At 41.4% G+C, this 14,366-nt stretch overlaps 1 protein-coding gene across 1 annotated transcript in view; it reads right to left on the bottom strand.

Moving 5' to 3' along the window:
- Nucleotides 1–6,925: 6,925 nt before the first annotated feature.
- CDH5 (cadherin 5) overlaps nucleotides 6,926–14,366 on the bottom strand; it is a 286,155-nt gene continuing 278,714 nt past the window's right edge. Inside the window, exon 12 of the mRNA XM_069217168.1 lies at nucleotides 6,926–11,580. Coding sequence (XP_069073269.1) covers nucleotides 11,090–11,580 — 491 coding nt within the window. The 3' untranslated portion in view covers nucleotides 6,926–11,089. The remainder of the gene's footprint in view (nucleotides 11,581–14,366) is intronic.

The raw sequence follows: 14,366 nt of genomic DNA, 5'->3' as shown, positions 1-14,366 counted from the left end.
TGCGTGCCTAGCCCTGCCTAAGGTAGGTTGGTTTTTTACAAAGCCAGGTCTTCAACTCCGTGCAGAATGTAGGAAGAGAGTAGGAGGCACTGATGTTGAGTGGGAGATCATTCCATGCTTCATCACATTGTGTTACAAGTTTTAGGCATGTATTTTGTTCTATTAAATTTCACAGATTACCATAGTCTGGTAGGATATTGGTGTGTTCCACCTATCTGGCAAACTCTGGGGATAAATGATTTGTACCATGATCATTCTTATTCGGCCCTCTTAGGAAGAACAGTTCATTTGGTTTTCCATTTCCTCCTTTTTCAGTCCTCTTTCATTTCTTTCCTTCTCCCTTTTCTATGTTCATTTTACAGCATGCTACGGTTCTCCATATAGTGCTAGCAGGCCTCTTGATTCCTGCTCATCTCATATGGAGTGCACCACATCCCGCGTGGCCACAGTCTCTGCACCAGATGACCATTGTGGAATGGTATTTTCCGTAGAGTAGCATTCTAAGATGGCCAACTTGTTGGTTCTAAAATTGGCAATCATTCTATAACTTTACGAACAATGATACACCATGTACAATGCCACTGCAGGACAACTACCTGCTACTATGTTTACTTTTGTTATTGCAAGCATATGCCATCCATGTTTAGGACAGCATGTTTTCTTTTTCTACTTGTGTTCTGTTAGTTTATTTGGCAGATATTGTTGAATTGGTGTGTGTTTTTGTTGTGATTGTGTAAGTGGGTGAATATAACAATGAGTAACAGATTGCATGTGTAATAAGTCACTGAGTGCCTAAACCTAAATGACTGAAGAGGCACTTTCAATGAGAAACTGGAACTGCTGGCTTTACCAATGCTTGTTTCATATGATGAAGCTCATATATGATTAAGCTAATCTAATCAGAGCACATTTGGACAACATGCATTCTACTTTAGAAGGATGAAAACGTACGTTGACCAGGGGCGGCCCCTCATCTATGGCAGAGGAGCGTTGCCCCACTTCTAAAAGGCAGCAGAAACATAAAATGTTAATAAATTATTATTGTTTTATCTTTCTGCTGAGTCTAGGGTGGGGCGGGGCCAGCATCCTCCGCGTCAGCAGGGAGGAGGAGTAGTGGTGCACTCTAGGGGCCAGATGTAGCAAACGTTTGCGAGTCGCAAATGGCCCGAATCGCTATTTGCGACTCCGCAAAATCGGAAATGGGATGCAAAAATCCCAATACCGACTCGCAAAAAGCGATGCGAGCCGTTACCGACTCGCAAAATGTGCGACCCCATTTTGCGACCCACAAATAGGAAGTCGCAATTTGCGAGTTGCAAACCATATGCAATTGCAACTCGCAAATTGCGACTAGTCGCAAAAAGCCCAGTTTGCATGTCCCATTTACCACTAACTCAGAGCAGGTGGTAATCATTACCAAAGTATAAAAGGAGACCCAGAAGGCATCTGGGTTACTCAAGATGGCGGAGATATACCTGATAGCAGTGAGGAGGAGAGTCCACGAAGCCCAGCAGAGGAGGAGGAGGAGCCAGAGACAGGAGAAGATTTACAGAACAAGGCAGACTCTTTTTCAGCAAACTGAGGAAGAAATCTATGACAAATACAGACTTAGCAGCGCAGCTATACTAGAATTAATTGAATTACTCAAACCACATCTAGAACGCCAGACGTTGCGTGGCTGCGCCATCCCTACACATGTGCAAGTGCTATGCTCCCTGCACCTCTTGGCCTCGGGGAGCTATCAGGGGGTCATTGCTGTGGCAGGTGGGGTATCTCAAAGTGCACTATCAAGGTTCCTCAGGGCATTCCTAGATGCCATACTCACACACATGTCTCACTACATATACCTACCCAGGAATGAGGCAGAAATTAACAGCACCAAGTTGGACTTTTACCGGATTGCCAACTTTTCCCATGTCATAGGGTGTGTAAATGGGACACATATTCAAATATGCCCTCCTTCAAACCTGGAATATCTGTTCCGCAAGAGAAAGTGTACCCACTCACTCAATATTCAGGTTGTTTGTGACGCCCATTATGTCATCACTGACATTGTAGCGAAATTTCCAGGCAGTACTCATGACTCCTACATTTTTAGGCACAGTGGGATACACCAACGCCTGGAACGTGGGGAGTTTGGAGACGGATACCTCCTATGTAGAGCTGCATACACCTTGTAGACATACACACAGATCAATGTGCACACCAACCAGGACTTTCTAACAGTGTACTGTTTGTGCCCAACAGGTGACAGTGCATATGCACTACGGCCATGGATAATGACTCCGTACTTAACACCCAGCAATGAATGTGAGAGACGATACAACAGTGCACATAAGAGGACCAGGAACCTGATTGAACGCACCTTTGGATTGCTGAAAGCACGGTTCAGATGCCTCCACCGAAGTGGAGGTGCCCTCCAGTATACCCCCATTACGGCATTCAAAATTGTTGTCGCATGCGATATTCTGCACAACATTGCCACCCGACGTGGGCTACCTCTCACCCCTGCAGACCCGGATTCTGAGGATGAAGAGCAAGAGCAACCACATCGCCATCATGGGGATCGGAGCATTGCAAATCAAGGCAGACTGAGACGGCAACACATCGCAACCCAATACTTTGGAAGGTACGTGTCAACTTCAACCATACTCACCTATTGACCAAAAACTCCATTTGTTAAGTGGAACAAAAAAATTATTTAATATGTGCAGAAATTGAACTATTTACAATGACAAACTGTTCAGGGAGTTCAGAAAGCCAACCTGGCATGGGGCACATTGCCATCATGTGCCCCAACATCAGGGACAGTGTTTAGTTTATTGCCTACGGCGGCCTCTGCCAGCCTGGCTGGTCCCAGGTTGCTCAGCAGTGCTCTGCCTCGTGTTCCCACTCCGGAGCACCCTGGTGTCACCAGCAGAGACACTGCTCACAGTGGAGCCCTCTTCGCTGTCCTGTGTGGTGTGCCAGGCTCACATAGATGACAAAATAGATGTTTCCAAGCATAGAGGTTTAATAGGTTAAGTTTCCCTTAGAATATTGAGTTGAAGTAACATCTATTTTTTTTTTTTGCAATTCAGTTCGAGGACCTACTCTCATCTTTGGAACTTTATAGACATTTTGTGCTCTTGGGATGGGGGATTCTGACTGAAAGACGTGTTTTTCACAAAGCCTGATAGCCAGGTATCAGTGGGGCCATGCAGCCTTAGTCACCACATGGCAACGTTGCTCCCTCCAGCTGAGGGGTGTCATTGGGGCCCAGAGGCTAATTCAGTAAGGTGCACTTTATAAAAGTTTTAATCCTCGATGATGTTGGGACCACAGCTACTTGAAAATGTCAAGGATGTAGCCCTTCAGATTGTGACTGAGCAGTGGGTGAGGTCCACACTGTTATAGTGCACATGACAAAGATCGGTGTAGGGGCCCATGCAAAGGTCAATATATGCACTACGACCTGTGAAGCTTGAGCATCAATTCATTGAAAGAGCATAGGTAGCAACGATCACCTTCAAGCATCCTTTAACCTCTGATAACATCACAGCATGGACTCTTTGCCCCTGGTCCCACTGATAACTCCTCAACCGCAATCCCTGGCTAACTTTTATTGACTAACCTGCCGGTGAGCAAGGAAGTCACCCAGCTCAGCAACACATGTGAGGGAATAACTCTTTGCCCACTAGACCAGAGGTCTTCAAACTGTGGGTCGCGACCACAGGGGGGCCGTGGAGCCATCGGAAGGGGGGTAATCATTCCTCAGCCACTTCCACCTCAAATCCAAAATGTCTTCGTTTTGGAAAATGACAACCGTGCTGGGATGGTTAATTTAGATAGTTGAGAAAGCTTCAGCTGAATTGTCATTCAGTGAGTCTCATGTTAAGTGAATACGAGGGAGGGGCAGAAATCTAAAGAAGGTGCCTACTTGCCTGAAAGAAATACAAATATGTGCTACCATTTAATCTGCACATGTAAACTGTAATCTGAAAATGTAAAGGATGCTTGGGAACCGGTACTGATCGAATCACAGGAAGCTTTGTGATGACAAAGATTTATCATTTTTGAATGGTAATAAAAAAAGAGTTAACAACTGAACAGTGAAGTGCATGCTTTTAATTATAATTGTACTTACATAGTGTTTACTACCCCTAAGGAGGTGTTGAAGGGACATTTATGTAAAACAAATTGTATTATGTATGGTCTGCGTACTAAATTCTATTTTTTGGAAGCACTATTTTATGGTAAAACATTTTGCACATTTTGTAGTAGTTAGTTATACAGTGTGTAATGCAAATATAAAATAATGACTTACATATTCACAGTGCTTTCTGTCCTCTGCAGTGCATTAACTAACAGAGGTTTCATAATGCACTATAGTGCATTTCCCACTTAGTAACAACTTTCTTTTATTTCTTTTTGGCTATTATCATGTATGTAGCTACCTGACAGTGAAAGACCTAAAAAAGTTACTTACAGAATATTTCAAGCTTATTTATGAGAGGCTGGCATTACTTTTTGTTGACGCCCTGGTAGTACAAGGCTGTCACTCATATGTATGAGGTGAAGCATAGCCACCCTACCTGGCTTTGCATGACTTCATAGATAGGGAGTCAGGCAAACCAGCGCAAGCCACTGCGTTGTCATACTCTGCGCCAAGGAGATGTTGAAGCAGATATGTTAATTCGAAATTATTAATGAATGCTTATGCGTTTTGATTAACAAGAAAATGATAGAAAAATTCAACGCAAAGAAATAAAAATGTGCACGTTGAAAATGTGCCCACGTCGAGTGGCTGCCAGCTTATACGAAGTTGTACTAAAATGATAAAAAATGCATGAAATATTGAAAATGTGCAATAATAATGTAGTAATATGTCATATTAAGACGTATAACGTATGTTTTGCATTATATTGTAGGGCTAACTTAACTGAAGTTGTGGCCTAGTTTGCCAGGCCTCGTACAGCAGCGGAATAACCATGCACTGTAGAGAAGCAAATGTGTTGAACTCACCCTGAACCACTTGATGTTAATAAAGTCTGCTTAGCTAGAATTTTCTGCAATGTACCGACAGACAGGAGATGAGAGAATAAATGTTGCAAGAAGGACTGTGTACAGTAGACTTGATGTACTTTCCCAGGACTCGAACAATTAAGACACTGACTGGAGAAGAAGATGCAACATTTCAGATACCTGATGAGCCGGATGATGAGGACATCATACAGTGAACCAATCAACGAACTGAGAACGGTGTAATCTTGGAATTTATAGATTTGTAAAATAGGAATTATTGGTTAGGGTAATAACTGGCAATTAACTGACCAATTAGAAATTAGGGGGATGGACTGAGTAACCTTAATAAAATGTCATGACAAGGGGCAAAAACTTGCGATGCAAGATGTTAGGGGAGAACTGATGCAGATGTTAGATGTCGGAAGACACGATTCGAGATTCTGTCACTGGGCTCATGCTCTTGAGAGCCTGATGCCTTGCTGGTCGATTGATGACCTGAAGACGAAGACTGACTTTGTTGCTGATCCATTCAGTGGATATGTAGCTATGACAATGTGACTGTTAACTTTTGTACCTTTTCTTTCTAGGTACCAACTGCGCTGTTTCAATCGTTTTTCTCTTACCTAGATGTTTTCTAAATTCATGTTCCAAATTGCTTTTGCATGAAGTTCCACATGCTAATGCTAATCTGGGTTAGGTAAGGTTCCTTTGGGTGACGTTGACAGTGACAAATGATTGACAAACTGATTGCTGAACTCTGCTATTAATGTTGATATATTCATCTTTGTTGGCTTATGCTGAAGCATTAGAGTATATGTTTTCTCAAGTTCTGATTAGATTATGTTATTGGTGGTCACTAATGAACTAATTCTGAGCTGATCGAATAAAGTTTGAAATAACGGTATGGATTAGTATTGTAACTAATAGGGAAATACAAATTGTTAAATTGTATATTGAGTTGTGGTTATTCATGAAATGTTGATATAATTTACTAATGATTAATGTTTTTTCTCAGTGGTTATTGATTGGTATATTGATTATTGATAACATTGGTCACTCCATGACTAGGATACTCCATGCGAATCAAAAGGTTCATCGGCTTATACGTGTCCCCTTGTAAATTTTCTTACTAAGGACCTGGCGCACTAGCAGAGGTGTCCCATGGGTGTTGCAGTGGCTGTTTCCTTGCAACACCCATGGATTTTGACGCTGCCCCAGATTTTCAAAATCACGTAAACTGGAGCAGTGCCAAAACCTTACGTCTCCCAGAGCAGACGTAATGAGGAGAAATGTTTTCTGTTCTTCTGCAGCATACGTAGAAAGAGGAAAATGTCTCTTGGGATTGCCTTTGTGCAGGAAGGTGACCCTTCCTGCACAAAATCAATCCTACCTACATTGAAGCTAGGCAGCAATTTGTGAGCCAGTGCAGGGGTAAAGGACAGGAATGCACTGTGTTTCATAAATATGGTCCAATCCTGCCCTTTTATATTGGCATAGGGCAGTGTAGCAAGAAGACTTGTGGTGCTGCCCTATGCCAATTCCTAATAAATGAGGACCTTTCTTTTTAGCCACACCTTTGACCACTCCACCACACTCAGTGACCTTTGGTTTGCTAAACACTGTTTAATATTATTTCTTCACCGTAAAAATGATTTGCGGTGGGAATTGGGGACATTTATGATTGCCGATGATGAGGAGTACCATGTTCTAGAAGTTTTTTTCAGGACGGGCTCCTTGTGCCTAAAACTTTTGAGAGGGGGTCCCAGCATCAAAAAGTTTGAAGACCTCTACTCTAGAGAGTGCGTCTGTGTGTGTGTAATGGGTACACAATTCTCCCAGTTACATAAACACTCTCTAGACAACAATTATTCTAAACACAGCACACAACAAGGAGTTACAAAACAAAAGCATGCACCATTACTTCTGACTCAAACTAGTGTCACGTTTTTATTTAGAATGTAGAAAAATACACTCTTTGGCACAAGGTAATGAAAATACATACATATGAAGACTAGTGTAAAACACACTTCTGTCTGTCACTACGAAAGGATTAATACCATTAGGTCAGTTTGCATAAAAGCTGTACAAAAAACTTTGGGAAATGTGAGAAAGAAGGAAGTACAAAGGTTGAATTCGTTTTTTAACGAAGTATTTTTTACACATTGAAATAAAATAATCCAGTTTTTTTGTTATTCATTGTCTGATGTATTTGATAGCTTTATTAGTAAAAAATCTATAAAAACATCAAATATTCTTATAAATATTCTAATGCTTTTCTCATAGCTGAATATTAAATACACAATTAGACGTTTTACAACAATATGCAAGGGAAGCACTAAATGAATATCCTCTATGTATTATGTAGTTAAAGTAGAACTCGCACCTGAAAATAAAAAATACACAAAATACACACTCGTCACTCACTCCACCCAAAGCCTGTTTTTCAGGGGTTATGGAGACAGATGCACATTTGACTTTATTCATAAATGTAGATGTTGCGTCCTGCAGCATAAATAAGGTTTCCACTCAGCATCATCTCCGGGTTTAGCGTCCAGTGTAAATAAATGAAAAATAATAGTTGTCCGCTATCCTTTGCTGGCAAAAAAAAAAAACTTGCTTCATTTTGACCCTGCTTTTTCACTGAGTTATTACTGTATAACCCTACATTTGCGCCAGTGGATTCAGCAATCCACCTAGTTCAAAACACACTACAACAGATGAAACTAGAAAACGTAACACAGGCATTGGACACTGTTGGTGGATTTGATAAGGAAGTTTTCAATAGGCCCCCACAAAGTCTACACCCTTCGGCCAAATATCATATCTTGCATGCTCCCCTTCTCCGTCTATAAAGAAATATAACGAAAACGAGGATGAGGCTCTGTCAAAACGGCACAAAAAAAAGATAGGGAACATCTTGAGTGGGCCTTTATATTTGCTTCCAGCAACTGGTAAGCCTATTTAATGCTTGCCAATCTGTCAGTCTCCCTTGAGTTACTACCCACATTTTTGATTGGAAAAATATTCATGGTTTAGCTCAAGACATTTTAACACGGTAATAATGTGGTCCCTTGTACTAATACTTCGGTCCCTGGTACAATGATGCTGGTCCCCTTAGACTTTGGCTTAGATTTGGCTCTAACACCAACATTTGTGAATCAGGGAGCTTATCATATTGTGAGCTTTGTTTGAGATATAATACCACAAGGAAAGTATTTCTTGTGTTATAAGGATGTGTCACCCAAAAAACATTTGAACCACTATGAAGACACTTTTGTTTATGATGTAGGGTATGAAGGACCAGAGGTATCAAGCCTTTTTGCTAATGCAACCCCCCTGATTCACAAACTTGGGCAATTTGCGATTGCAAAAAAGCTGCTTGGTATGTAAGAAACCCAAATTGTGAACGTTACCAAAACGCAGTTTGGGATTGTGAGTACTGATACAGTATTTGGAAGCTGCATATTTAGAGCACCCCTCATAAGCACAGAACTAAAATGGGATGTATTTATGTTTTGCAACCAACACCCAGTTGCAAATCATTAGTACTACTGAAAGGTAGTGACAAAGCCCTAGAAAAAAAAAAAAAAAAACCTTTGTGAATCTTAAGAAAACATTTTTAATCAATATGGACCACTACCTAATCTTAAAAAATGTTAGCTCACCATTTCATTAAAAAATGCATTATTAAAAAAACATAGACATGGCAGTCTGCTGAACTCAGGAAGACAGACATCCCAAGAAACGGGTTTGTGATAGAGGCCAGATGTCAGGTGAACTTGGTTTACAAAGGGAGTTGGACATTCTTAATGTTTAATTTAAAGCTAAGGCCAGTCATCCACAGATTGTGAGTCATCAAAGAGGCCAGTATCAATGATTTAAAGCTTGTCAAGCCCATTGACAGCTTGGTTTATGGTAACATCCAGGCATCATGGGAGCTTGATTTGTGGTAGAAGCCAGTAATTAATAGAGCTTGGGTTATGATAGGAGTTAGGCATCCTGAACATGTGGCCTATTAAAAAGAGCCTGGTAATCCTCAAACACGGTTTGTGGTGGAGATCAAACACTGAATCAACTGGTGTCTGAGAGAATCCATGTATCCTGAAAATACAGTGTATGGAAGAGGCCAACCTAGACAACTCATTTTGTGGTGCAGGTCTGGGATCTAGAGATCTTGGTTTGTGTTAGAGGGCTGTCATTCAGAGAACTTAGTTTATAGAAGAAGCCAGAAGTTCTGTGCGTTTGTGTTACTGCCCAAGGCGTGCATTTTGTCATCTTGATCTGTGGCAGATGAGAGATCTTCTGGTAGCTTAATGCAGAGGAGAGGGTAGGTATCCAGACAGCTAGTTATATGGAATAGTCCAAGAAACAGTTTTATTGGAGTGGTCATGCAACTTGAAACATGTGTTTATGTTAGAAGGTATGTCCTTTGAGAATTTGGTTTATGGTTGAAAAAGATTGACACCTGGACAGCTTTGTTAGAAAAGTCTGCCAATCATGATTGCAAAATATTTTCTTAAGAAGCCCAGTAGCCTACACACCCAACTTCAAATTGGCAATGACAACTTCAACCTCCTTTTCAAAGGAATCCAGGTAATGAATGTTGTACACTCTCAGAGTGGTAGAATAAGACAGAACTTGGTATCAGTCAGTGGTAGCAGGTGGTACAGATTAGGAGACACAAAGTTCTGAAGGAATCAGTGTCAACATGCAGCAAGTGAACAATTGCTAGAGCTTAATGGAGTTTGTTAAAAACAAAATAAAACTGTATGTAGGTAGGCGAGTGAAAGAATGTGTTGGAGAAAGAAAGTTTGTGGTGCCAAAATCTGCACTCCCCCTATTCCTCTTCCTTTAAACATGGTAGCATGTTGACTTCAAGTGTAATAACCAGGTTATATCGAAGTGCAAAGGAAAGTGGAAAAGCCCCTGAGGAAAAAAATAAACTAGCAATACTTTACAAAAAAATATTGATATCAATTAGAACATTATTGCCAATACTGGAATGCTCTATCATATATTAGAACATTGGAATGTTGGGAGCTCTATGGAAGACAATGGATTGCTCCGGGCTTCTAATGGCTGGTAAAATCCCAGAGATCCAACATTCCAATGTTTGTCACACAAAGGCCTCACAGACCTGAGGGGATTTCAATCCCCTTGGGCACTGTGAGGCCTTTGTTTTATTAGAACATTCTGTCCTTCAGTAGCAGAATGTTCGAAAACCCTTAGAGCCCACTGTAGCTGGGATATACTGGCCATTAAAGGTCTGATTCCTTGTTAAAGGCCCTCGCCTTCGGCCAAGGCTTTTAATACTGGAGCGGGCCTTTAAAGGCCGGTATAGCCTTATAGCCTGCTGTAGAGGGCTATACTAGTTGTTAAAGGCTCTGAACCCAAGTAATGAAGGAGGGGGCCTTTAACAACCAGTATAGCCATAGGCAGAAAGGTGATAAGGCTATTAGAACATTACACCCTCTAAGGGCAGAATGTTATAAATTAAAACAGGAAAAACATAAAGATAAACATTGGAATGTTTGTGCGGAAGGCTTATGCCAACCATTATAAGCCTGAGCTACTCCATTGTCTTCAATGGAGAGTCCAGTATTGCAATGTTTTAGAATGAGGACTATGCTCTGAAATCACCTTGATGCCTTTTTGGGGCGACATAAATCCCAACTCCCCCGGGGGTGTATGAGATTTTTAATTTAAGCATATGTGATTTTGAATCCAATGTTGTAGTCTGGATGTTTAATGTTGTTTCCTGTAAAGTTGTGAAATCATAAATACGATTGAACGGAATTAGCTAATATACGCACTGGAATATCGTTGTACTACAAGCAGTATCAAGCTGTGAAAATCCCCTTAGAATGTGTTCACTTCTATCACAGTATTAGTCCTGGGAACTAATGTCCATTATCACAGAGAAGTTTCAGGTAATTACTGCTACCTACTTTTCATATGAGGATTTGGATTTTGTACATTTTATGGACATTTCATTCTAATAAAAATACTTAATAAAGGACCATACATATTCTGGCTTTATCACATTGCATACAAATTAGTTAAAAAAAATACATATCATGTCTATTTAATATTCAAAGAGGTCAGTTGGCTCCAAGCCATACAGATCTGCTAACATTTTGAATCTGGGTCCCCAGTCGTTTAAAACATCATAATCTATGTCTGAGTCCGAGGAGCCTGACTCCAAAGAGCTTAAAGATTCCACAATAGATTCAGATCCCTCGTATCCAAAAATGTGCAGGGTGTCATAGGGGAGTACATCGCTGTCGTTATCTGCCTCATCTTTCTTCACTTCGATCATGAAGGCCATGTCTCCATTTCTGGCAGGCTTTTTAACCTTGGCATACAAGCATGGCCCAGGAGCCATTTCCATCCTGGTTGTTATGACGTTCCTGCGGACAGAGTTGAGCACAGAGACATCGTAGCTGGTGGTGTCCATTTCTCCACCACCCTCTTCATCATAGGTGACGAGCTGCTCATGAATTTCTGCCACATTTTTCCCCAAGATATTCACATCCTTCGTGAATCTCTGCCTCAGTATTATCAGCAAGGTAATCACTAAAGGCAAAAGGTCACATTGTTAGTTGACACAGGATATGACAAACAAATCTATATCTTCTGACATTGAATCGGAATTGAGGAAGACAATTTTCTACCAACATGGACACTCTGATGAATTATGTAGTAAATAGCACAAACTGAATTGTCTGTTTGTCCCTAAATAATAGGGGTTTGTTTTATGCAACATAAAGGAACTCATTATACTGACGTTAGAAATATATATATAAAGAAGAGCTGCCCCAGCTGGGATTCACACTTTTGCTTTTCAGGTAACAGACCTCAGGAGCAGGTTCTCCACCCTGAAAACAGATTAATATATCTATACTCAACTTTAATGCAAGAACCGGTAGCACTACTGACAACAATTTTCAGCTTGCAACTTCCACTAGCAGAGATCATCAGCTATTGTCTTTGAGTTTGTCTGAACAATTTTATAGTTTCACTGCATAATAAATGCTAATGAACATCTGTTTACATTTGAAGGGAAACAGGCATAACAGCATTTAGGCTTGGACGTCATGTATAGGTAACAAGGGGTTGCAGCGGTGACCCCTGGCAGTGCCTTTGATATTGGTGCTGCACAAGAAGCAGGTGCAGTGCACTCCATACTGAAGGAAAACACAGTTTAGAGTTCTATTTCCTTCAGCCTCTAAAATGAAAGGACTGACCTCTGCTAAGGGAATCCTACTTCTGAGAGAATAGATTGTCTCACCAACCTTGAGTGCATTGCAGGATAAAGGACGTCGCGGAAGGGTCAGACAAGCTGACTTTGAAACTGGGGACCAGGTTCAAGTATCTTAGTCGTCTCAGAGTGCTCCAATACCTTCAGGTTGAATTTGCGCTACATAAAACTGAAAACATTCTCTCCTTAAGAGTTAAGAGCAGAGGCCACATTACAGATACACATTAAACCTTTTAAGTTTTGCCTGCACATCACTTGCGCTGTGCTTGTGAAATCTATTGTTAATATATATATCAAAAGGGGCTTATATCCCACCTCCTTGCTTTTCATTGGTTCCTGTGCTTGCCACTTGCTTTTCCTCAATTTCTATTGGCTGCAGCATATTTCCGGCATTTATCAATGCTAGTTCTTTATGTGTTTGCTCTTATCAGTATCCAGAGGTCAAAGTAATGTTTACATCAGCTTTTAAGGAACTTTCTTTTTAATGTTTTACCTGCATAGCGCTTGCGCTGTGCTTGTTTTGTTTGTCTTCCCCTCTTTATGTAATCTCCTTTTGACTGTCTAGTTGCATACAAAGGTCAGCATTTTAGTGTGCTTTCTCTCTAGTGTGTGCCTTGTTCTCTTGTTTCTGTAACTAGTATTTCTTATTAAACGAGGCTGGGAACACATCGTTCTCGAAGCCTCTCTTTCATCCCTGAGGGCTGCCCTCCGCAAAGCCTTCAATTTATTTGCTACTTTCATTTGTTACTAGAAGAGGCTTGGAACGCATTGTTCTCACTTCATTTACTGTCTCTACACTCCAACTGAGTCATTCTGTTGCCCATGGCTCCTCAATGTAGAGCACTTCTGTAGCATGCTGCATTATTTCTGAGTTAATCTGTCTATGTTATCTTCTGCTATTTCAGATATGGGCTCATTCACAGCCGCTTCGGAAACACTTGTTGAAATTCATTTATAGAGATTCAACTATACACAAATCTGCAAAGTGAGGGTTTGCCGTCATTCACTCGTACCTTTCATTTGATTTCTTGTAGGCCTTTGCGGCTGGTACTGTATGCTGACAAAGAGTCAGCTTTAAGATTGGAGTGGGGGTTTCGGGAGGGTTTCAGGGTTGGTTATCAAGGCCCCAGGGGTAGGAGGTGGGTCAACAATTTGCGGTCATCCAAGGAGTCATCAGCCATGATGGCACAAAAATTGCAGAAGGAGGTTGATGAAGGGAGGATTATGGGCCTGTTCTATGACGAGCCACTGGCAGACTTAATGATCTTTTCTTTGTCTGTTGTACCTAAGAAAAGGGAGGGGGAGTTCCACTTGATCCATCTGTCTGGGCTGGAATGGGCTTCAATGAATGACTTTATTGCATCAGAGTACACAAGAGTAGTGTATGCTTCTGTTGATGATGCTATTCGATTGATCCGCTTGTGTGGCTAAGGAGCAGAATTGGCAAAGTTCTACATCAAGTTGGCATTTCGCCTGCTACCCATATGAGTTCCCTTTATTGGGGATATAACTGAATAGAGAAGTTTATGTTGACAGAGTGCTACCTATGGGTTGTGCAATTTATTGTGCTTTGTTGGAAGCATTCAGTACCTTTTTGCAGTGGGTTTTACGAAGATGAGTGGGCATCGAGCGGTGTCACACTACTTTGGATGACTTTCTTTTTGTGGGAAAGAAGAGTTAGGTGAATATGCCAGGGATTTGCTGCAGTTTGAGGACATGGCAGTGGATTTGGGAGTCCCTTTGGCCCCAGAGAAAACAGAGGGTTTGTGCACAGTTTTGACCTTCTTGGGAATTTACCTGGCCACAGAGCAATTGATAGCAAGGCTGCCCCGAGTAAAGGTGCAGGAGATTCATGTTTTTCTTGGAGAGGTGGTGCTGGGTTTCCTGGATTTTGCAAGAAGGGTTGTCTGAGGAGGGTGGATGATTCGCAGGAGACTGGGCATGGCCATGTCGGGTGCAGTGTTGCTGCACCATAGGATTTGGGTTTCCATTGGGGTGAGAGCTGACCTCAGCATCTGGGAGACATTCCTGGCAGATTTCAATGACATTTCAAGAAGATGACACGGTATGGCAGGTGCAGATATTTTTAGATGCAGCAGGG

This window comes from Pleurodeles waltl, chromosome 12 (genome assembly GCF_031143425.1).
Source record: "Pleurodeles waltl isolate 20211129_DDA chromosome 12, aPleWal1.hap1.20221129, whole genome shotgun sequence".
NCBI classification, from domain to species: Eukaryota; Metazoa; Chordata; class Amphibia; order Caudata; family Salamandridae; genus Pleurodeles; species Pleurodeles waltl.
The sequence above is the reverse complement of the archived record's forward strand: the minus strand, read 5'-3'. Positions and strand labels throughout refer to the sequence as shown.